General features: G+C 30.8%; 2 protein-coding genes across 3 annotated transcripts; both read right to left on the bottom strand.

The window, feature by feature from the left end:
* Window positions 1-420: 420 nt before the first annotated feature.
* On the bottom strand, window positions 421-5,676 carry LOC25481654 (2-methylene-furan-3-one reductase). The gene is made up of 4 exons (XM_039834962.1): window positions 5,372-5,676; window positions 3,411-3,734; window positions 1,904-2,063; window positions 421-933 (listed from the first exon to the last, which is right to left on the bottom strand). Exons 1-4 carry the CDS (start codon window positions 5,606-5,608, stop codon window positions 668-670), a joined length of 987 nt encoding a protein of 328 aa, XP_039690896.1. The 5' UTR covers window positions 5,609-5,676; the 3' UTR covers window positions 421-667.
* A 12,549-nt stretch (window positions 5,677-18,225) lies between these two features.
* Window positions 18,226-24,852, bottom strand: LOC112417794 (ras-related protein Rab7). Of its 2 annotated transcripts, none has more exons than XM_039826766.1 (7): window positions 24,568-24,852; window positions 24,458-24,484; window positions 22,719-22,818; window positions 22,459-22,605; window positions 20,347-20,427; window positions 20,139-20,271; window positions 18,226-18,621 (listed from the first exon to the last, which is right to left on the bottom strand). In XM_039826766.1, the coding sequence occupies exons 1-7, from the start codon at window positions 24,618-24,620 to the stop codon at window positions 18,497-18,499; spliced, it is 666 nt and encodes a 221-aa protein (XP_039682700.1). In that variant the 5' UTR covers window positions 24,621-24,852; the 3' UTR covers window positions 18,226-18,496. The 2 variants fall into 2 exon arrangements, with proteins under 2 accessions (XP_039682700.1, XP_039682701.1); XM_039826767.1 differs by having other exon boundaries at window positions 18,240-18,621; window positions 20,126-20,271; window positions 24,568-24,841.
* Window positions 24,853-25,849: the final 997 nt, after the last annotated feature.

Below are 25,849 nucleotides of genomic sequence, written 5' to 3'. Positions count from 1 at the left end.
GGTAATCAACCTTTTCAATGGTTCTAGATATCTACAATTTGTTCCCTTCCTCACTGTTTCCTTTGTTCGCTACTGTATTCAACTCCAGTGTTCTTTAATGCTTTCAACTTTTTCCAACTCATGGGTTAGGGTTAAATCGTTGAAATTTATTTTCCATTTGAGTTAGAGTCTTGTGAGACTCTTGTTATTTCCATTGTTGATGTCAAAGACATGAATATTTTTTACAATTGAGATAAGTTGAATTATTTCCGCTGCTGAAGTATAAATTACTATTGCATTATCGAATGATATATGATGAGTTTTGTAACATCCTTTAATTAAATCTATTCTTGTTATTAATTAAATCAAAGTCGGGATTTAAGGTGTTATATTGACCCTCTAATCTAAAACAAGTTCTTAGAATGTCTTCTTTCAACCTAATTAATTTTAACGGTGTGTCCATCAATAGATAACGGTGTGTCCTGACAACATTCACTCTAACATCTTTTTTATTCACTCTAACATCTTTTTTATTGAGTGAAATTTATGTAATTCAAACTATTTTAAGTCTCGCATTAACCGGTGAGATATACATAATTTTTTCTCGATAAGAGAAAATGTTGAAAAACAGTGTTAAAGTGATTGTTGCTATCACTTTTCTCACTAGATAAATACTAGGCCATGGATTTCAAGGAATGGGATAAATGACTACTTTTCCAGTAGCTCTTGAGGTTTCTAAGTAGGAATAAGCTTCAATGACCTCAGAAAATGGCACAGGAGTCTTGGAGTCAAGAATTGGCTTCAGTTGACCACTTTCAAAGTAAGGTCTCAACTTCTCTAAGATAGATCCTTTAGAAGTGAGCACAAAGAAAATAGCTGGTGGAAATCCAGGAGGTACTATTGTCACTACTTTGCCACCTTCCTTAATTGCCTTCATAGCCCTATCAACTTCCCCTACATCACATAGTATCAAAATGGATGAACATTTTAAAATGGGAAATGTTAACGAGTCCTCTAGGACACTCTTTAAATATTTAAAGTGGTAATATTTTATGAAAGTTTGTGCATTTATTGCATTGGAAATTGAAGTCTTTACTTTTTTTAAATAATACTCTCTCCGTTGCTTTTTAATTGTCACTTTTGGGTTCTTTACACAAACAAAGACAACAATTACATTTTATTACTTTTGATACAACAATTTATCTTTTTCCTATAATAACCTTCATCATTTATCTTTTTCTCTCTCTGCAATAAATAACCAAGAATAATAAAGACAAAACAACATTTAATGTTGTATTGAACTTTGAAAGTGACAGTTAATTAGAAACAAAAAAATTTTGCAAAAGTGATAATTAAAAAGGAACGGAGGGAATAATTTTTCATTGGGAATACTTAAAGAGTACTCAGGAACACTCATTAACAAAACTATCTTAAAATATTACTCTAGTATTGTGGATTATTAAATCCGTATAGTCCAACAATGTAGAAAATTAAATTAAATATTTAATGAATGCAAAGATAGAGAAAAGGAAACATGGATAATCTTTATAAGTGGACCATAAGTGTTCACTGTGGATCAATACTTAAAAATTATTTAAAACTTTAATGACATTAGATGTTGTCTCTTGATAAATTGATCTTCTCTAGTTTAGAATTGAAATAACAACTTAATCGGTATATATTTGATTAAAAAAAAGTGAAAAATAAATATGTAACTAGTATCAAAACCGACATCGATTAAGTCATTATGTTAATCGTAAATATAAGAAGGATCATAAGTTTTTATTTTCAAATAGTATCATCGACCATCGTTAGAATTTATGTTGATTTCCTGTACTAATCCACACGGGACCACTTATGAAAGAAAAAAAAAACCAAAGAAGATGTCTGTAGAGACATGTATGTACAAATAAATAAATCTTACCTACTCCATCATACACTACATCAAACTTTTCTGGGAGATCTTCAAAGTTCTCCTTTGTATAATCAATTGGCAAGTCAACTCCCAACTTCCTCAAAAACTCGATTTTTCCAGTGCTAGAAGTTGCTGCTATTTTAGATGCACCATAAACATGTTTGGCAAGCTGCAGCCAAATATATTAAATATATTTTTTGTTCCACAATTTATTCTAATTTTCAGTTTTGCTCCTTAAAACATACCTTTTCACTCAATTATTAATACATACTACAATTGATATATCTTAATCTCTATCATAAGTTTTTTGTTTGTGGTCCTCTAATACTTGATGAATATAATACTTTATTTATGTTCAATTAGTCATCTTCATATGATATGGAATAAAACAGAGAATATTGTATAGCTTTTAGTGTGGAAGATTTGGGTACCTTTTAAAGTTTAGCTTTTTTCTTGGCAACTTTTACTAGATAGGATCCCTTCTCGTCTTAATCTTTTTAAGCGCTACGTGATTATTGATTTAACGAGTATTTCTTGCGAGGTGTGTGTGTGGGTGGGGTGGGGGGTGTGAGGGAGTCGGTGGTTCACTTGTAGAGTTGCATCTATGATCTGGTACTTTGTTTGTAGGTGGTTAGGGTGGGAATGGGTCCTCCCGAATAGTTTGTTGGGTTTGTTTCAGGTCTTTGTGTCTTTAGGGGTGGGTAGACAGTCGATGATAAGTTTAACTTTAATCTGACATTCAACTGTGTGGTCAATCTAGAAAGCCCGTAATGATCTAATTTTTGCTGGTAAGCCAATAATTGTTGATCAACTGTTTGAAAGGATACAATTCCAGTCTTGGAAGTGGTTCTTTTGTAAACACATGAGACATCGATGTTCTTTCTATGAGTGATAGGTGGAGCCGATCCTCTGTCTACGCCAGTAGTGTCCATGGTGGTGGACAGAGTTGGATATGATCTGTGCTTTGGTAGTTCGGGGCCTAGTCTTCTGAGCTATTTTGTACGGTGTTTGGATCCTTCATTTTCTGTTTGCTTTTGATTTTTCTCCGATGTTTTTGTGGTGTTGTTTGGTGTTTTATCCTCTCGCTAGGGATTTGTTTCCTCTTTTATATTTTTGTTGTTTGGTGACCCTCTATGGTCGTTGTATCAGGAGCTTTCTGGGTGTTCGGTGTTTTGGCGTTTTGCCATACTCGTTTTTTTATATGTGTATATATACTATTTGCCATTTAAAAAAATATATGTTGTCAAAAGTGTTATTTCTTTTGGAGATCCAAGTCGCAATTTTTGCAAAGTTAGAATGCATTTAGACCAATATATTTTTTCAACTTTAAATATCAAATCTAATATGAACTTAAGTCAAAGAATAATAAGTAATGCAAACTCTCCATAATAAAATATAAGAGAAAGGTACATGTATTTGGCTCAAATTTAGATCAAATACATATAGCTTTTTGTTTATATTTATTTCTAGAGAAAATGTTAAATTCAATTTGATTATACATCAATTAAATACAAACCTGAATAGCAAAGCTTCCAACTCCACCAGCACCTCCCAAGACAAGGATAGATTTGCCAGCAGAAAGCTGAGCTCTCTCAAGTCCTTCATAAGCTGTCTCCATAGCTAAAGGAATGCTAGCAGCTTCAATGAAACTTAGATTTTTTGGCTTATGAGCCAATAATCTCTCTTCAGCTATTGTATACTCAGACAAAGTGCCAAGAATCTTTAGGTTTGAAAGTCCTTCCTCATTGATGTCACCATATATTTCATCACCAACCTTAAATTTCACCACTTCACTTCCCACTTTGATTACTATGCCAGCAACATCAAAGCCTGGTACAATCTTCTCACACAACAAAATAATTCATAAAGAAAAATATGAATGTTTTTTAAGAAAATGGCATGAGGAGAATTATTATTAAATGAAGTGGCATTAGTTATGTTTTTAAAAAGTTATTATGATTCTTATAAACAATTAAATGATGTTATTTCTTATGAAATGCTGTTCTATAAAATATAAATATTGACAAATAGCTATTTACTACATAAAAAATGATCGTTCATTTATAAAATTAAGAAGCAGGAGTACCAATACACCTCATTTTGTGAGTGTACCGTAGAAGTTCCCATAATATAATGGTTCTAAAGGAATTTTTAACATTTGTCCTTGAGATTATAATGCCAAATTCTCATCACTTAATTGACCCTTCATATTCAATTTTTATAAAAAAAAAATATCACTATCTTGAAATATAAAATTAATGACAAAAGTTTTAGACAAAAGAATTACTAATTATCGCGTCACTTTCTTTTTTATGAATTGGACATCAAGGCATTGGAAATGGGCGGGGTGGGGAAGGGTTTTACCTTCCCCGTCTCATATCCTACTCTCATATACTTATCCGTTGCACTATCCATACTCAGTGGAGATGAGAAATCGAATCTCATCCTCGTCTGCAATGTGTTCGGGTATCCTCGCCCCATCTCCATCCCCGCAGCGGATAATTTTTTTTTAATAAGAATAAAAGTATTTTTCAACCCCGGGCACAATGTTCTAATGCATTATCCGCAAAGAGATGATGATGATATCGATGACTACGGTGAAGGAGAAGAGAGAGAGGCCGAGAGTGTGAGATATGAAATTAGAAAAAAAAGAACTGTGATAAGTGAGTGTCATCTGAAAGACTAAGACTATGATTGTGTGAGTGAAATGATTTAGGGTTTGAGTTTCTATTTATATAAAAGGGATAATAAATTGATTTTTTTTTATTCGGGATGGGTTTGGGTATGGGTTCAGGGTGGGTATCTACTCTCCGTTACTCGTCCCGTACTCGTGTTTTAAAATAAGGGAAAACTCAAACCTAGTCAAAGCAGGAAAACCCCATCAAATTGAGTTTGGTTCAGATCGGTACCTGCAGGTATGAATTTTGTTGTCATACCTATTTGTGATAGCTACAAATATTAATTCCTCAAACTCGATAGAACCTATATGGGTGACAAAATTCACCCTCAAGAGAGGTATTAATAATTTTCCTCACAATTGTCTTATTAATTTACTTTTAGTAGTGAATCTCAAAATACTCTTCAAGGTTCCCTGAAAAAAAAAACCTTTAAGGTTGTTTTTTTTTCCTTTCTCGCTTTTTTAGTATGTAGAAAAAAATATAGTTGCCAATAACAAAATCTCATATATTGCTTCAAAAAGAAAAACAAAATCTCATACAAGTGTCATTAAACATGTAATTTTGACTGTCTAACATATAAAGTGTGTTTAGGCATATAATAACTTACCAAAATAAGCTGAATTTTCCTTCAAAAAATAAAAATAAAAATAAGCTGAATTTTCTTAATAGGCATATAATAAGTGATTTTAATAAAGATAACCAAATACTAACATAGAGTTGTTATGACATAAAACAAATAAATTATAAATTAAACTTTTACAAACACTCATGATTTCAATTAAAGAGAAAATTAACATACAGGTAGATGAGGATCAGTCTCCTTGAACAAGGCATGCATCCTCTTGTAATCCACAGGATTAAGGGAAGCAGCAACAACCTTGATGAGGACTTGATCATCTTTGAGTTGAGGTATGGACCAATTTGGATGTAACTTTAGAATATCTAAAGCCTTTCCATGTTCAGAGTAGAACCAAGCATTTGTATGAGTTGGAATAGTAATATTAGTAGGATCATTTCTTGAAACTTCTGTGGCCATATTGATGAGTTATTTGGAAGAGTGAAAAAGGAAGGAGAGTGGCCCTCTAGTGCTCAAGTGATAGATATGGAATCATGAATGTGGACATTATATAGACTCTTGGGTTAATTAATATATAAAGCATTATTGGACTCTAATGGTCTAATGTAACTATAGTTTATAGTTTGGTTGATGAGTTAAAGGATATTGAGACTCGGAATTCGAGCTCTAAAAACTAATCTAACCACTAACTTATCAACATTTATTTATCCAAAGTAAAACTTTTGTCATGTTTCATTTTTATAGCTAACATCATTCTTTTTCTCTCAAAAAAAAAATCATTATTTTCTTTTACTTCCTTTGAAATTTTAAATATTTGTTTAGTGACATATATAAGACATTCAACTTTATCTTTTTATATGTAAAAGTAGGTCTGCATTATTGATAAGTTAATTATTTATTAGATTTTACTTGTTCAATATTTTCCATGATATTCTATCAACCGAAAAAAATATTCCATGATATTTGCACTAATTATATACTAATTTTTTATATGAGGATTATATTTTATTTTTTAATCTCCGTGCGCATAATTCAGTTGGTAGATGTCAGAATTCCAATCTAAAATCTTTCACTTATTCATTTTAAAGGGTGAAATTCTGACCAATATTAGACTACTTGACCAATATATATTATGAAATAAATAGAAGATTCATTGCTACTTAATTTTTAATTTTACTTCAGAAAGGTTTTTACTTAATCATTATTAATAGTAATTTTTTTTAAATATTATAAATATTTAAAATTAATATTTTTTGGTTACGTTTTCTTTGGTACATATATAAAATTAAGATTAAACATACAGCAGCCAAGACAAAGGATAAATATTTTAAAATACTACCCACTACCCAATTTTAATGCTGAATTATTAACCTGCTACTATTCAATTGTATTATTTTTATTTTTTTTGGTCAGGCAATTGTATTATATTTATTCCTTCAAAAAAGTTGTATTATATATTTTATCTATAATAAACATTTAAGTGCGTTCAATTTTTATAGTAGTTCTTTAAAAAAAAATTATAATGGTTGTGGAGTGTTACCCATCCTTTTTTTTTTTTTTTTAAGGAAATGTTACCCATACTTATCCACTCTAGTATTTGTTTTTTTTTTTGTGCAAGATGCATTTAAATCATTTATGGTGTGTTTGGTTGGCGAGAAAGAGAGTTATAAGGAGAGAAATTGAAGAGAAATACCTCATTTCTCTTGCGAGCAGCAAAGAAATAGAATAGAGAGAAAAAATAGGAATGGGACCCACCTGTTTTTCTTGCTCTCTCCTCTCTTCCATAATATAGTTTATTTTATTTTATTTTATTTTATAACATATTATTCAATTTAAGGATATTTTTGTACTTTTAAAACAATCAACACTTCTCTCTTCTCTGTTTCTCTTCTTATTTCTCTTGTACCAAACAATACGTCAAATCTACTTTATTTCTTACTTATTTATCTCTTCTCTTACTCTCTCTCACATATTTCTCTCTTCACAATTTCTCTTCCAAACCAAACAAACCATTAGACAACATAGCTTTTGATCACCTCACTCACGTTCAAATAAGTTAGTATTTGATGAGAAAGAAGGCTTTTGATCTTTTAACACACTAGGGTCACATCCATAACACTCTCTTTTAACACATCCAATGATAATATGTCATGTCATCCACATTACAAACCGGTTTGTGTTTCCTTTATTTTATTTTTATGATTAAATTAGATTTAAATTTTCATCTTCTCCACTCAACTTCCCACAAACCTGGTTTCTTCATAGAAAGTCAAAAATTGTTTGCTTTCATATAACAAAATAAAATATGCATACACAGGAAAAAAAATGGAACGTAACTATACTTTTTCAATCTCAGTCTTTGTATAAGTTTTTCCCCTTTAATACAACGTGCAATGGACAGATCAGATGAAAAGGAAGACATGGAGAAATGAGTAAGAGAAGAAGAAGGAGCCATGAATGTTTTAGAGAACCATGGTGTGTGTTCACATGGGAAAGGTTAATCTTTTCCCACCATGGGAAAGTTGGATTCAATGATTAGATTAAGTGAAGAACATATTCTTAACATGTTCTCTCAACACTAGATTTTTCTTCACACTAACTACCAACAATTTAAAAATTCTGAAAATTAATTTTCAGAAATTAAAAAAATTGAAAAAATATAAAAAAATTCAGATAATTTTTTTTTTAAATTCTGTAATTCATTTATTGAATGTTAAATTTTTTTTATTTCAATAAAAATAAAATTTTGGAAACTAAGATAAGTTCTTATTTTTCTAAAAAGAATATATTTTTTAATTTCATAATAAAATAAGATATTCTGAAAAATAAAATAAAAATCTTAAAAAAAATATTTTGAAATTAAACTTTTTTATTTTTCTAAGAAAATAAAATTCTGGAAAATAAGGTTTTTGAAATAAAATTCTGGAATTTTTTTTTCATTTTTAAAAAAAAAAATTCTAACGTTCAATAGATGAATTACAGAATTTAAAAAAAAAATATCTGAATTTTTTTCGATTTTTTTAATTTCTGAAAATTAATTTTCAAAATTTTTAAATTGTTGGAAGATAGTGTGAAGAAAAATCTAGTGTTGAGAGAGCATGGTAAGAATATGTTCTTCACTTAATCTAATCATTGAATCCAACTTTCCCATGGTGGGAAAGGATTAACCTTTTCCATGTGAAATGCCACCGTTTGAAATAGTTTTTTTTTTTTTTTTTTTTTCAGTTTTTGAAATATACAAGTCCTCTTCTCACAATAGTTATTATTTTACATGTTTTAGTTTTAGTCCCCAAAACTAAAAATTCAAAACAGTTTCCAAATCTGTAATTTTAAAAAAAATTTAGCAAAAAAATTTTTAATTTTCAAGTTTTTAAAAACTAAAAAAGAGTTTTTGGGAAGTGTTTTAAATAATTTTTTTTTTTTTTAATTCAAATTTCCAGAGCCTTAGAGTTCAAGTAAAATTAACAAAAAATGTGATTTAGCAACTTTTAGTATCGGTTGCCACTCAAGGAATTAAAATAAGTGGATGATGTGTCTAATAATCATTGGAGTGTGTTGAAAGAAAGTGTTAAAATGAGTGATTCTAACATTTCTCTATTGTGCTTTATACAATTATTCTTTCAAGGGATGTACTTGTGTTATGATCATGGCGAACACCTAGTGAGGTTTTCTTTTCACTTTAATTACCTAACATCCAGTTATAGACAACATTATGTTTATTATATATGTGTGCTAAAAGAATTATTTGATCTTAGCAACACTTAAATCATTACGCATAAATAATTAAAGTTAGAAAAAATGTTGGAAAAAAAACAAATTTAAAGGTAAAAACAAACATTTTCAGCACAACGGGTGAAACCACCGTAACGGTAACCAGAGTCGGGGTCGACTCTACAACAGATGAACGAACAACTTGTAGTGTTGGAGGGGAGATGATTGTAACTGTAATTGAAGGTTGGGGAGCAACCGCAAACATTACTGTCATTGGAGCTAGAAGCAATGAGGATTTAGACATGCATTACCATAATGTTTGAATCCTTAACGCTTCCAGCTCCAATGATGGTTACATTCATGGTTGCTCCCAGATCTCCAAGTACAATGACGGTAACCGCTCCTCCAACCTTGCGGGTTGTTCGTATTGTCTCTGGCTCTAGTGACGGTTACAGAGACTTCATCCGTTGTGCAGAAAAGATATGGATTTGCATTTAAATTTGTTTTTATATCACCGTTTTTTTCTCATATTAATTAGGCTTAAATGCAATTAATTTTTTTCTCATATTAAAGGTATTATATTTTTTTGACAAATTGTAAAATTTAGTATTTATCGATTATAGTTACAAGATGCAGTAGATTATGAGTATCTAAAGGGAAAAGAATAATATAAAGAAAAAATAAAATAAATTAAAAACAATAATCATGATCTATTATGTAACTGAGATACATAATCTTTATTTTAGCTTAGTAACACTTCTCTGTAAAACAAATTCAGAACGATCATTTTTATTAGCACTTCTCTTGTGGAAAAAAAATTAAAAGTAAGCAAAACGTAAGAAAAATAAAAGGAAACGATAAAAATTAATAAAAAGCTAGTTAGTCTAAGCATAATTGTTCAGTCCATAGCATAGAAAAGAATGGTGCCCTATGAGATGAAAGAGATTGACTTGGGGTCAGGGATGTAAATTGAAAAAAGTATTGATATTTTAACAATAAGTTGAACAAATTATGAGACAACTTATAAAATCACACTAAAAACAAATGTTAATTTGGTTGAGAGAGAGCCTTAAAAAAAAAAAAAAAATTGGTTGAGAGAGAGCTATTATAAATTTTTTGTGTGATTTTTTATAATATGTCCGATTGATTATCCAATTTTTCATGTGCAAATATCAATACTCATATATTAATAAAAAAAAAATAACTTGTGCAAATTTAAAAAATTAATGGTGTGCGGGTACAATCTCGTACCTGAAAAGACCCACCTATGATCACGATGTTGAAGAGGAAGGAAGCTTGCGCTTATCACCAATAGCTTCTTGGAAAAAGGGAGATAAAGTATTTTTATCTTCGGATTTCCATGAAACCATCGGTGACAAGTGCAAGCACAGTCAATTAAGAAGGAAGATGAGTTGTATGATACATTTAATGCAACATGGAAATTGGAAGGAGTAGTGCTATATAGAACAATACAAAATGCAACCAAGCCGAAATCATGGAAATCATATGGTGGAATCTTTATACTAACAATTTAGAGTTCTTAGAAATAGCCTATTTTAAATTCCTTTCCTCTAAGGATGTCCACCTCATCAAAAGCCTACTTGGCATATGTTCCCAAAATTCATCCTAATTTTTAATACAAGCTTAATAATTTTAATTATTATCAAAAATCGTTTTTTATTTAAGATTAAATTGTACATAAAGTAAATAGTTGGTTACAATCAGATAATGATTAATATAATTACTGTTTCGATTAAAATTTATATTTTACAATAAAAATTTGAACGTTACAAATCAAATAATTATTAATCTAATTAATATTCAATTAACATTTATATGTAACATTCAAAATTTGGTTGGTTACAAAATTATAATAAATAAACTGAATAAATTATATTTTAAATTTTGGGACGTTACACTAAGGCATTAACCTACTAATTAAAAAATTAATTGTATTAATTAGTTTTTAAGGTTGTATAATTAATTTTTGTTTGTTACAAAACTATATTACATAATTATTTATAAAATATTATTAAATATTAAATTAAATTTCAAATGTTATGAAGTTAATTTTTGTACATTACATGAAATATAATTTAATCGTTTAATGCACATTTTATAATATTAAAGACGTAGTTAATATTAATTTTAAAACGGTCAAATTGATAATTAATTTATATTAACCGTTATGGTACTATTTTTCTATATAAATAGTAGAGATTTTGGGTATGAGTACACAACAATCACAAAATATAGTTCTTCGTTTTCTGTTCTTTGGTGCTCTGATATCTATATTCTAAACGATTTCTGTAATTTTTCTATTGCAAAGGAAAATGTCTACGAAACACGACTTCATCTCTAATGTTTCGATAAGAAAACAATCGTGGATATTGGTTGTGAGGGTTGTTCGTGCTTGGTTTGGTCAAGACTACAAAAATAAAAAAACTACCATTTTCCATGGAGTTGGTTCTAATGGATCGAAAGGTACCTTTTTCATATCGTTTTTCTTTTTTGTTTTTTTTAGTATTTTTTTTGTTTAAAGTATAGTGGTCTCATCTTTTTTATCTAGGGTGATCGAATTGGTGTGTCTATACGAAGAACATTGATCTACAAGTTCAATGAGCAACTCCAAGAGGGAATGGTGTTCACGATTTCCTCATCTGATGTTGCTAGCAACAGTGGTTTGTATCGACCATCACGCAACGAATACAAACTGAATTTCACAATCAACACAAAAGTCAAACTATCTAAAACTGTTTTGGTCCCAACAAACGTGTATTCGTTTACACCTGCACCTGATGTTTTCAATGAATCTTACGACAACAACTACGTAGTTGGTAAGTGACTATAATTTTCTTCATGTAGATTTTTTTAAATATTATTTTTGCTTAAAAAAATAACACAATAATTTATATATTGAATTAATAAAATGTTTTGTTTAATATGATTCAATTGTACATTATATTCTTTTAATAATAAATAGTAATTTGATCGATATTTTAATGTGTGTTGTATATGCAGATGTAATTGGAGTCATGATTGGAGTTGGAGTTGAAAGAGAGTACGAAAGAGATGGTGTAAAAACTAAAATGAATGTCATTGAATTGGATTCAAATGGGTAGGTTTGATTTTTTTTTTTTTTTGTAATTGTAATTTTTCAAGACCTGTATTATAGTATTTTTATTAATATTTGTATAATCTTTGACAATTTTAAATGTACTCTTTTTGGAGAGTATGTTGAAGACCTGCACTCTTTCCTATCATCCGGTGAATCTCAAAATGCTATTGTAGTCATTATGTTGGCAAAAGTTAAATTGTTTCAAGGTAATAATTTATGACTAGCAATTGTGATTGTTTGTTTATACGAATATATATACTTGATTCATATACTTTTGAATCTTAATGATAGGAAAACCAGCATTGCAAAATGCATTTTCTTCCACTAGAATCACATTCAATCCTGAAATTGGTGAAACAAAGGAACTAAGGAAAAGGTATATAAATATTTTTTAATATAACATTTTTTTTCTTCTTAAGTTATAATATTATTGATTGATACTTTTTATTATAGCTTTCTTAGTGCAAATACAAATTATCCTGCATCGGGATTGATCCAGTTACCAAATTCATCTCGCATACCTGTAAATGAGGAGTTTCTCTTACTTACTCCTAGGACCACTATTGAGGAGTTGAAGAATGTTAATAAAGTTTTTTTTTTTAATACAGGTCTATTTTGGTAAAGTTTGTACACCTTTTGGTATAATGTTATTTGTATGGTGATGCAGGGCACCTCTTTTATTGTCTTGGGAATTTCAATTTTCAATTGAACAAATCGTTTTTGTTGCATGTATTGACACTTCAATAAAAAAAAAACCAGTTTCCATATTTTCAATTTACAATTTACTTATGTCTTAAACTTTACACAAATTCTAAAGTAAATACAAAAATTAAGTTTCTCTAAGTGTGAATAATTATCGATAACCTATTATTTTAAAAATATTGTTTTTCTGTTTTAATCTTATTTTTTGTTCACAAATATAAAACCAAGCATGATTTGTTAATGCTTTTTTTTATATTCAAAATTTAACATAAAAATTCATTTTTTTTAATGAAATACAAAATATACATATATTTATGAGGTAAATTTTATTCAAAAATGTGCTTATTTTGATAAATTAAAAAATATAATTTCAATGAATATTATTTATGAAACCAATAAAAATAATAGATGTAACTAAAATTTTAAATTTAGGTTTTTTTTATTTATAATCGCGATCATATAGATCATTGTGATTAAGTAAAAAATTAATATTTTTATTAAGAGTGAAAAATTAAAACATAGGTAATCATATCCATTTGATATATTGAATGACTGACAAACCAAAGCTAATACAAACTCTTACTAATTAGTTAATTTTTTAGAAATATATTAATTATTTATAGTGTTTTTATCTTTTGGGTTTAATTGTACTTTTGTTGATTATTTTATCACTCTCACAAAAATAGTCATCTATAAAATTTAACTTTTTGATCTCAATAAATGATTATTTATTTTTCAATTTTAAATACGAAGATAAAATACCACATAACGCCAAAATTATAGATGAAAAGAAACAAAAACAATAATATTTAAAAAATCTGTTAAAACTTAAATCATATTAAAAAAAATTAAATAAAATGTATCTCGTGCTTGACACGGGACGTTACACTAGTACAATACATGGGAGAGTGAAAAGAATTTGTCAATGAAAAAAAATAGATATGTTTGATAGGCTTATGTAGGGTTGGGAATAGGCCAGGCCGGCCTACAGGGGCCTACGGCCTGGTCTGTTTTGGCCTGGCCTGGCCTGGCCTGTTTAGTTGATAGGCCAAGGCTTAGGCTTTTTAGAAAGTCTGTTTGGTTAAATAGGCCAGTCTTAGGCTTTCAGAAAAGCTTGTTAAGCCTAATAGGCCGGCCTATTAATACTTATTTATTAAAAAAATATTTTTTTTATATTAAAATAATTGCATACATTAAAAATATAAACATTTCTTTATCTATCAATTAGTCCCTTAATAGACTTTGTTGTTATAGGCTTTAATCTAGTTAAAATTTACTTATGGTGAAATAGGCTTTTAAGTAGGCTTTAAGGCCTGTTTAGCCTATTTAGTAGGCCAAATGAACTATTTGATGGCCTTAATGTTAAGTAGGCTTGTAATTAGGCTTTCAGGCCAGTCCAGGCTTTTAAATAGGCCAGGCCAGGCCTAGAAAAACGGCCTATGATAGGCCATAGGCCAGGCTCAGGCCTGTAATTTTTTTCGTAGGCCAGGCTCAGGCCTATCAAAGTCTGGCCTGGCCTGGCCTATTCCCACCCCTAGGCTTATGGAATGCTTAAGAGATTGAAATGTGTGATGAGGAGAATGTAATGCCTATAAGTGAGGAATAGTAAGTGAGGAATAGTTTGAAAGGTGGAGATTAAGTATTACATTATGATATAATTAATCAACAATAGTTAATTGATAGGTTAACTAAAGTTACTGGCTTCGTTAAGAGTTAGTTAGAATTAGTTACTCCAACTAATCTATTTATAGAAACACTCATGTACTATTTCGTTCATCTTTTATTTAATTGTCAAAATGTATGTCAAACAAAAATATAAAATGTGTTTTTTATGACTTAACAATAAACTGTATTTGAAAAATAGTTTTAAACAAAAACTCATTAAAAAACATGGCAACTCATTAAAAAACATGGCAGTTGATATGTTATCGCATGAAACCAGTGATTAACAAAGATTAATTTATTATATGGATACACGGTACGAGATGTCTATCGCTTTATTACCAACTCGGGTGTTCAAATGGATAGAAATTTTGTTGATGATGTCTGACATAGGTATCTACCGGTGAAGGTGTCTATGTTTGCCTAACGTTTACTTCGCAATAGATTACCGACTCGCAACAACTTCGTAAGACGTAATATCATTCAACATATCGATTCATTGTGTTCTGACGGTTGTAATGTATTGGAATCAGCTAGACACCTCTTTTTGGATTGCGGTACTTCAAACTCTTTATGGACCCGGGTTCGAAATTGGTTGGGCATATCTACGGTGTTTCCTAGTGATCTATGTGAGTATCTGCATCAGTTTTTAAAGGTATCTGATTTGCATGTGTTTGGAATGACCGCATCTTTAATAATGTGGATTCACATCCTTATGCTCTTTTTGAGAAAGTAAAGTTACACTCTTTTTTATGGGTGAAGGCAAAGCATCCATATTTTAGTTATTGCTATTATGATTGGTGGACACATTCGTTGCTATGTATCGGTGTTCACCACTAATTATTATAAATATGTAACCTTGGATTGGTGATTTACTTTTTGCACACCTTGTGCAGGGTATATCACCGTTGTTATTAATATTCATCATTTTTGTTTGTGAAAAAAAAAAAAACAAAGATTAATTTATAATCTTTCAAAAAAAAAACTTAATTTATAATCTTCCATTAAGGTACCGTTTGACTCGGGTTTTTTGCAGCTTCTCCGCATTTTTAAGGAGAAGTTAGACCAAACACAATATCAATAAAGTACCTTCCAAAAAAAGTACTTTTTTTAAAATGCATAAAATTGAATGAAATGAGTTTTGGCCAAAAGTTGTTGAATGCTACTTCAAAAAACTACTTCTCAGCAATTTATTTCACAAGTACCTCTCTTCAACTCACGTTGGGAACCTTTTCTTTTATTTTTTAATATTATATTTCAATATTTTTTTTTTCTTCCATTTTATTTTATTGAACCGGTCAATTTTTTTTTTGAAGGAGGGTCCATTTAATTTTATTATCTTTTTTTTAAGAAATTTTATTTTTTTATCACTTATATATTTAATTTCAATATCATTTAATTATCACAACCTCACAAATATTTTTATTTACGCTGTCATTGAATGACACAAAAAAATTTTATTCCCTTTCTTCAACCTCGCAAATATACAGACACACATTAGCATTTAGAGTAATATTTTATGTTTGTGTGTTTGTTACGCTATTGCCTAATTTTTTTTACTGTTGAATAATGCGTATTATTATTTTGTGTATATGTGTGTCTATATATAAAGAATATATTTATAATATGTATATGTGCGTGTATATATAAAGAGAATAGTTGGTTTTTTTATTTTCCAATTATACTTTATAACAAATTTTGTTATAAGAATACCATATTTTTGGTGTCATTAAAAAATATAAGAATTTATATTATATGATATTTTATTTGTTACATTATTATTGTCATTGAAAAAGATATTTTTAATTTTTTTTAATAAGAAAAAGATATGCATAGTTTGTTACAATATAAAGGTGCAAAATATATATATAAGCATAATTTTTTTAGGCATCTATACTTATACTTTTAATTAAATAAAAAATTTATAAAAACAATTATACGCATTATGCAACACTAAAAAAAAATTAAATTGAATTATAATATTAAAAAATAAAATTGCTAAGAAGTAAGTTTTGTAAAATATTTTGTCAAACATCTTTTAACCTTAAAATAGTTTTTAAATTAAAAAAAAATTAAGGAACCAAACAGCTTTAGCTTCTTTCTTAAAGAGCTTTATTTTAACTTTGTTTTAAAGTAACTTTTAGACCGTAAAAAAGTCTGGCCAAACGGTAGTAGCTTAGTACGGTAGAAAGAAAATAGAATGTGGATATTTTTAAGTAAAGATCGGCATTACTAACACTTAGGGCCCGTTTGGCGCACATGATAGGATAGACACATGATAGGATAAAAAAATGGATAAGGATAGGATATGGTAGTGACATGATAACATTTATCCTATCATGTGTTTGGTGCACACATGATAACAAACATTATCACATTATATCTATATATATATATATATATATATATATATATATATATATATAATTAATTAAATTAACACTACATGTGAAACAAATACATTTTATGTTCTTTCAAAAATTGCATATATTTTTTTAAAGGATTAATAGTGTCATTTATGGGTTCAGTTCAGCCCCTGTAATTTTTTGTTTTTGTCCTTGTTTTTTTTTATATTATCCTCTAATAGACCATTTTTAGAAAAATATTTTAGAAATTTTGGTTTTTGAATGACCTATTAAGGGAGTATTTCGAAAAAAAATAATATTACAAAGACGAAAACAAAAATAAAATGTACATAGATAAATTCGAAAATGACCTATATTACACAGAATAAAACACTATTAACCCTTTTTTAAATTAAATTATATATATATTGCAAAATCAATACTAAGCAAAATTCATTAACAGGCACGTCAGCACCACCAACAGAATCATCCATGGCAAAATCAATATATAAAATATATAAATTGAGAAAGCCTCAAACATTTTCATTAGGAAGCAAATGCAAATTTATTAATAAAAAACACACATAAAGGACACGATATCAATATTACTGCTACTCGCAGCAGAAAATATGGAGAAAAGTGGGATTAAATTACAAAGTGGGAGTCATGGGAATCGAAGAGGGTAAGCGCGTGTTTATGCTATCCTATTTGTAACCCAACTAAAACAAATGATTAGAATAATGAAGGATGAATAGGATAGGATAGGTAATAGGATTATTTTATCAATCTTATTGGTGCACTAAATAAAGGATTTGTCTCCTTATCCTACGTGCCAAACAAACCGTTATGGTCTAATGTAACTTTAATCAACATTTGTTTCGACTAATAGCTCGGTAGATGAGTTAAATGATACAAATGAGATATAAGAAGGTGTAAAATTCGATCCGTAAAAATTAATTTATTAACATTTGTCTATCTATAGTAAAACTTTTGTCTTCGTCCATTTTATAGCTTGCATGCTTGCTTTGAAATTTTAATAATGTGTTTAGTGATATATAAGACATTCAACTTTATATTTTTATATATAAAAGTAGGTCTTTATTTAAAAAATATATAAAAGTAAGTCTGCATTATTGATGAGTTAATCAATTATTAGATTTATTACTTGGTCAATACACCAATACAAGGATAACACTTTGACTTGATCCACCATTTCATCCACTCCCCAAATTTTATTGTTGAAGAACCTATCATTCCTCATCTTCTAAATAATCCAAATAACCGCATGCCAAATGATCCAAGCCCCTTTCCTCAATTTTTTCGAGTTCAAAGAACTAGACCAACCCAAAATATGAATAGTCTTCCTAATTTTGTTTTTCTCATTATAATCTTCCCAACTTTGTTTTTCTAATTGTTACCTAATTATATATTTTTCATGCTAAAATTATAATATATATAGTCTTGAAGTATGTGTTTGTAGGGAATAAAATGTTACCCACCTGTCTTTCAAATAGGAGAAAAACCAAATTTGTGTTCAATTAGGAGAAAAATGTCATCCATTGAAAGGTTTGGTTTTTCATCAAGAACTTTCAATACACTTAATGTTGCTATCACTACCAACGATTACGATCTCTTGTTTCACCAAAACAGTATCCTCATGTAAATTTCAAAAATTATATATTCTTCCCTACAAATGCAACATTCTAAAGTTGAACCACAAGTAAACAGAACTCTAATGGCATCATCAAGGGCAGACATGATTTACTCAAGCATCTCATGTGGAGTGTACAAAAAGGGGGAGGGAGTGATCTAATGAGACAAAAAAGAATTGAAGAATTTGAGCCAACGCATTGGAGAGAAATTCCGGTCAGCATGCGCACCCACCCCTCTGCTCATTCTCCGGAACAACAGGCTCCGGAATAGGTTGAAAATATCTGCAAGGAATAATGAAATATTGAATTCAGAAGTCAGTTAGGCAAGCATTTGTTCGAATCTCTTATCTGATACAAAGAACTGACAGTAACATGGTATTTTATTAGGAAAAATAAAGTGAATAATTCCTCTATTTATGGATTATTGAAACATACGAAATCTTCAACATAATTGTCAATCCCAGACAACCCGGGATAACATGTAGCAGGATGCCCTCTCCTTCACTAAATAATTTATATCTAACTCTAAATACTTTCACTATACATCTACATATATTTATACCATATATATACAGGTAACTATTTTACTATAAGTTTATCTTATTATTTTGCTATTCACCGCACGCCCGCACCCTTAATGCATGACGTCCTTGTCTCACCATGATGAATGCTCCGTGCTGCAAGCCCGTAACGGCTCAATCGCAGCATAAAACACAGCAATCAACTACCTTGATTTCCGAGGGTCTGCACCATGCCAAAAGACACCAGTTTCCTCTTAAATTCTTAGGCACCTCTCCCTTTTCATTCTAAAACCCTTTTAACTATGTCTGACCAACTAACCTAACTGATGGATTTAGAGTTGGTTACTAACAAAAAGCCAATGCGACTACTATTATAGACCTCAAAAGAAGGAAGAAAATCGAGAAAGTGCATGAATAAATTCCACATCATTGAATTAGATGAATTAGATTAAACCAACGATCAAATTTATAAGATTTAATGGGGAAAAGTTTAAAATCTAACTCTGGAAGCTGAGTCATTCACTCTGAAGTGCTTATTCCTACTGTCCCAAGTGGGAGTCCCCTATGTTAACTACCAGCTTCACCAATCAACTTTTTCACAAGTAGTGAGAAATGGGCAGCTGCATAAAGCCCTAACTGGCAGTTCCCTATGTTAAATCCTACTGTCCCAAGTGGGAGTCCCCTATGTTAACTGGCAGCTTCGTTACAAGTTACAATTTGATACACAACACTTCTTGCCAAGAGATAGTTTATGCAAACAATTGGTTAGTAACAACAGAAGTTCAGACTAAATGTTAAGAGGCACAATCACATTTTCCCAAAACTAAAACCTAAAAATAACGCAAAACTACATAAGTATTTTGTGTCTATCACAAAAATAGCAGAAACAATGATTATCTGTATTTATAATCTTTTGCTTTGGGCAAGCAGACTCAGGCAAAGAGCCAAAGAAGCCATGTGATTTATAGCTGTGTATTCAGGGAAAGTAAAAAATAAAAAACATTACAGATAAAAAGATAGCCAGGAAGTCCTATACTCTATCTGCTACACAACACTACTAACTGGTGTGTGATGCATATAATGATTCACCATTTCAGTATTTGTCTACAACAACAACCAAGACTTCTCCCACTAAGTGGAGTTGGCTCCATGGATCAAATGCCACATTAATGTTTTATCATAGACACTAAAGAAAAATGTCTAGGAACTAAACATAATTGGACAAAAATAAGCAAAATTTAAATTTAAAACAATTAAAATCTTACATGTCTTGCTCACGTTCATTGGCTAATGCAGTCTTGGCAATACGTAGGAATGCAGCATCAACATTGAGGTCTTCCTTTGCAGATGTCTCAAAGTAAGGAACATTCCCTTTTGAGGCACACCAGTCCTTTGCTTTCTTATCAGAAACCTGTATAGAAGATAATTAGACCCTTGAGCAGGAGATGAAGAAATATATAACATAAGTGCAATAGCATCTGCCTACCACTCGACTATTCCCGCCATCAATATCAACTTTGTTTCCAAGCAATATAAATGGAAAAGTGCTTGGATTAGAAGGGTTTGCCTGTGACACAACATTAAAACGGTAATTAATGAACCGGAAAAGTATGTATCCACACTGAACAGATCATAAAATTTGTCAGCTCAACGAACTTCAACATCCGGTAGGCTCAAATGCCTTTAAACAGAAAAATTACTACCCATAGCAGTTCAATTACATGACAAATCATGGTGTGGTATGTTTGATTCAATAAGAATTTGAATGCTTCATTCACACCAAAAATATCCATGATCCGGGGTATATAATTTACTACATAGAAATTCAAGGAAGACAAAAAAGGACATCCAAAGGACAGAATCTTAGTAAAAAGCCAAAAACTAGCAACAAACTCTGATTCTTGGAATCTAGGAACATAATAACATATATCTTAGTATAGAGAACCAAGTATGTATGAGAGTATAGAAAATAGTTCATCTAAGGTACTGCTGTCTCGAAGCACTAAAACCCTGTTTGGTGATATTGGCACCAGTCAGTAAAGCCTTGACAGCATGTAATGTGTTATAAGGCACTGGTTAGTTTCTGACAGTTTTAAATTGTTCAGAGTTAGTTAAAGTGAGTGCAGGTTAGTATCAATCTAAGTGAAGGATAAGCCAATGTACAAACAGCTAATCTGAACTATCAAGGTCAATCTTGAGAACCAATAAATATATGAAAATTCCCTATCATTTTCTTATCTTTAATATAGCCATAGAGCTCTAGTTCAAATTTACGAGGATTTTCACAGGCCATTAATTTTCACTTGATGGCTTGTGCAGAGAGCAAGGGCCCTTAGTTTATATAGAATCTGGCCCTTCAGCCACTAGCAAAACTGCCGGGTACAAGCTGTCATGCAGAGAATGGAAAAAAGGAAGCTGACTAAGGCAACAGTGAATGATGGAATAAAGATAACGGTGAAATCTGATGGGTACCAACTGGGCCCTGTTCCAAAGCAAATGGGCTAAAACCACCAACAATGGGAAAACTTGGCCTCTAAGAGTGCAGTGAGTCTGATTACTAGTCCAATCAAATTGTACGTAGAGGAAGCCCAAGCTGTCCATGAAATGAAGTTATAGTATTAATGGACTGGGTACAGTTTAGCATAGAGAGTCAGGATGCTGGAAAGGCAGATGTTTCTCTGCATTATGCTGCTGGACGGGAAGATTTTGGTCCAGCCCATAAGCAAAAGGCATTCTTTGGTGAAATGGGCAGAGTCCGTATCAAACAGTGGGACCATGCTAGCTTATTGGATTTAGTCATCATTAACATTGAGGACAAGGTGAAACTTGTTGGGGGAAGTATTTATAGGCACATTAATAATGTGAGGGGAGGATAAAACTTAATCTGGGGGAAGTAACACTTATTCAGAGGGAGGCAACGGATTGGGGAGTTATGCAATTCCTGAGTGGGTTTCTGGGTTCTGTAGAGTAAGGAGTTGACCCTTCTCTGTGGTTCATCACTGTTTTCCATTTTGTTTGTTAGGTTATTCATCCAATTTGGTTTCCTTCACTGTTTTCTCCGTTGATTCATTCATAACCATTGTAAGAGGAAATGTAGAACCAATCCTCCTCTTTGATGGTAATAGAGGTCCAAGACAAGTAAGAACTAAATACTGGAGAATTAAGCTGTGTTTTTGTTATCGTTTAACGTCACAAGAAACATTCAGATGCAACAATTGTCTCAACAAACTATTGGAGAAGGTGCTATACAGCATAACCATGGTTACGAGTTACTACATATATAATTAACATATGAAAGCTATATGAAATAATCAAAATCAATTTCTGCTGCAATAAATAATTATAATGCCAAGTTTAGTTTAAAATCCGTATTCACACTAATCCTCTACACATGAAGAAATGAGGTTCTCCAGTGTCATCATAATTTCAAAACAGCTTATATTCAGAATTTATCTCACAAACCTCAAATGCACTCAAAGGAATCTATTTGTTTTATATGTATAGCCTATAATTTATTTGGACTCAACATTTAAAAGAGTGTTATCATGCAAATCACCGAGAGTAAAAAAATTAGAAAAATAGAGGAGACATAGTAAACCTGTTTCAGAAACTCCTCGTGCCAGTTATCAAGTGTGTCAAATGACTTCATCACATTAACATCATAAACGAGAACACAGCAATCGGCCCCTCTATAAAATGCAACACCAAGACTTTGAAATCTCTCCTGCCCTGCAGTGTCCCATATCTACAACACATACACATAAATCATTAAAATATATATAATTTATATTATAATTATAATAATCTTAAACACAATAAAAAAATAATACTGAAATAACAATGAACTAGAAAACCCACTTGTAGAGTCACTAGTCGGTCATCGATCTGCAATTCTTTGGTGACAAAGTCAGCACCGATTGTAGCTTTATATTGCTGACTGAACTTCTTGTGCACATATCTATACAAGTAGTTAATGGCCCACATATGCCGATATTCGAAAAATAAAATAGTCCTTGAATAACCTTAAATCGATCTAAATCAAATAATCATAAGTTTTACAGAAGCGTAATATTTAAAGAAACTCAGCAAAATTAAATGTGTATCACCCTAATTATGTGCCCAACCACATTCAATGCTAGAGAGAAACAACAATACATTTTAGAATAGTGCTAAAGAGCCATAATTTACCAATGATTCAGAGAAAATAGTAAGGACCACTTCTACCTACCAATCTCCAATATTCATTAAGCATGCCAATTCATTGAGTATGCCAAATAGTATTTGCCCTCTGTTATTTTTAATTTTAATAGCTCATTAATGTATTTAGCTGCTCTGAAGTGATGCAGTTTTAAATAAAGATCGAGGACTGCAGTCTAAGATGCAACAATAGGTTTTTTTTTTTTTATTTCTCCGCGATATTGATTGAAACCGCCATTAAACTCCATGCATTAACCTACAATTTCAGCAATATCAAAGATCACGATGAACTATTACAACAATTCAGCTGCTTTGAAATGAGACACGGTTTCAAATAGATCTGCAACATTATGGCTTATGATTTCTAAACAACTGCAATTGAGGCTCCGTTTGACTAGAATTCTCAGCAATATCAAAGATCGCGACGAACCATTGCCATGATCCAGATTCTTTAAAGTGACATACATAGTTTTAAATAAAGGTCTGCAACTACAACATTAGGGTTTTTGATTTCTCTGCGATTTAAACACAATTTTCCATAATATAAAAGATTGTGACAACCCATTACCACAATTCGGCTACTCTGAAGTAAGATATAGAGTTTCAAACAACATTGCACAACTACGATCTAAACTACAACATTAGAGTCGATTTCTCCGAGATCATGATCGTGATCGAGACCGTATTTTACCCCAATTCTCATCAATATGAAAAATCGTGATGAACCACTAAATAAAGTTTTGTGACTAAATCCTAAGCTATGACATTAGGGTTTTTGGTTTCCCGGCGATTGCAATCGTGGCCACAAATCTCCACGGTATCGAAAATCGCGATAAAAACCATCCCACAACGCGATATTGAAAATTGCGATAAAATCTACAATACAACCACAACTCTCCACGATATTGAAATTCACGATAAAACCATGATACGATTACCGCGATTCAAAATCTCGGTGAGATGTGCATTCGGATATAGTAAAAATTAAATTCAACTCAAATTCTCAACCACAATTATAAATTCGAATCTCCACAAATGCATCCCTATGCGATATTAAAAATTGCGATAAAATCTACGATACAACCACAACTCCCCACGATATTGAAAATCACGATAAAACCACAATACGATTACCGCGATTCAAAATCTCGGCAAGATGTACATTCGGATATAGTAAAAATTAAATTAAACACAGATTCTCAACCACAATCATAAATTCCACTCTCCAAAAATGCATCTAAATTGAAATAAAAACTACAAATACCCAAAATCATGCAAATGAAGCAATAAACTAAAATCATGCAAATGAAGCAATAAACTAAAATCAAATGAGTAATAATAATAATAAAAATGAAAATAAAATGAATCAAATTATCAAATCAGAAAATCGCAGAGGATACTGATTCATCAACGAAGTTTTTCCAACCCTAACAAAAATGAAAACAAAATCACGTTAGAGAAAAAGGAAAAAAAAAAAACTAAAAATGAAGTTTATGATTTACGAACGTACCCACTGTCTCCAAGAACGATAACTTTGAGTAAAGTTCTTCTGCGTAAGGCCATGTTTGGGTGTGATAATCGATTAATTTATGGATTAGTATTATGAGATTTAGGGATTGTGATATTGTTTTGTGTGAGGTTTTGATTTATATAGTTGCGGAAATGGTTCGTGGATGGATCGAGAGAAAGTAGAGAGAGATGAATGAATGTGAATGTTAGAAAGGGAAAAAGGAGCGCCAATTTCGATCTATTTGTTTTTGTCGCCTGCACTGTTTATCTATACTAGACACTTCCATCGCTTTCAACACCCTTTCATTCTTTTTCTTAAAAAAAAATAATTACATTTTGGTCTTCGTGTTTTGGCCTACTCACGAAAATGGTCATGATCTTTTAAAACAAAACATAATCGTCCTTCAATTATCATTTTTGTTGCATTTTTCGTCCTACACCCATTTTATCCTCAAAAAACGCGCAGGTGGCAAGTAAACGCCTATGGCGCATTGTGAGTTTGAAAAATGTCATTTACATATCATTAAAACAACAATTTTTAATTTTAAAAAACAATTTAAACATTCATAAATTAAAACAAAAAAAATTGTAATTAAAAGAATTTCATCCATTTTCAATTCATTTTTCCATAGATTCATCATCCCTCTTCATCGTACCAACACCATCATCATCAACACCCAACATACCATTTCCATATCCATATTTTCAGAATCATGATACCACTATTTTGGCATTTCTATCCCCTGTGTAGTGTTGTATTTTTCAGGCTTTGTTTATGGACAAGCCACTCAAGAAGCGCATAAGGGGGAAAACAACAACACACAACAGCTCCTAACAGTAGCAGAGTGGGGAAAACACAAATCCATACATCATTGATTGGAACAAAATTAAGTTGTTTCAAACTAGAAGGGATCTGAAAACGCAGAGCAAACCCAGTAACCAACCAAATCTTGATCTCGCCGGAAAAGAACATCTGCATCGTAGTTGAAGATTCTTCTTTCTCTATTTAAATATTATACTATGAATGAACGAAAAAAGAAAAATAAAATAAAAGGAAAAGGGTTGTGAGGGACATGACATGTTCAAATCACTGTTACTACGACTCGTTCAAATCAAATCGGCAAACAACATATAACCAGCCTCTTTCTTTGTTTGTTTATGAATTGAGAAAATAGAAGAAGAATTAGATCTGATAAAGAAAGTATGTCAAGAGGGAGATCTGATTCATCATCATCATGGTTAAGATGGAGTTTGGTTTTGTTTGCAATGATATCAGCTTTAAT

This window comes from Medicago truncatula, chromosome 6 (assembly GCF_003473485.1).
Source record: "Medicago truncatula cultivar Jemalong A17 chromosome 6, MtrunA17r5.0-ANR, whole genome shotgun sequence".
In the NCBI taxonomy this organism is placed as follows: Eukaryota; Viridiplantae; Streptophyta; class Magnoliopsida; order Fabales; family Fabaceae; genus Medicago; species Medicago truncatula.
This window is presented reverse-complemented; position numbering and strand designations above follow the sequence as displayed.

What these genes read in the sequence shown, in the direction of transcription:
- LOC25481654 (XM_039834962.1), bottom strand. Translation starts at nt 5,608, where the DNA reads ATGGCCACAGAAGTTTCAAGAAATGATCCTACTAATATTACTATTCCA. An exon ending in AGACTGATCCTCATCTACCT is followed by an intron (nt 3,735 to 5,371) that starts GTATGTTAATTT and finishes TTGTGTGAGAAG; the next exon opens with ATTGTACCAGGCTTTGATGT. An exon ending in TGTAGTGTATGATGGAGTAG is followed by an intron (nt 934 to 1,903) that starts GTAAGATTTATT and finishes TATGTGATGTAG; the next exon opens with GGGAAGTTGATAGGGCTATG.
- LOC112417794 (XM_039826766.1), bottom strand. Translation starts at nt 24,620, where the DNA reads ATGGCCTTACGCAGAAGAACTTTACTCAAAGTTATCGTTCTTGGAGAC. An exon ending in AAAACTTCGTTGATGAATCA is followed by an intron (nt 22,819 to 24,457) that starts GTATCCTCTGCG and finishes CTACTTGTATAG; the next exon opens with ATATGTGCACAAGAAGTTCA. An exon ending in GACTGCATTAGCCAATGAAC is followed by an intron (nt 18,622 to 20,138) that starts GTGAGCAAGACA and finishes TATTCCTTGCAG; the next exon opens with ATATTTTCAACCTATTCCGG.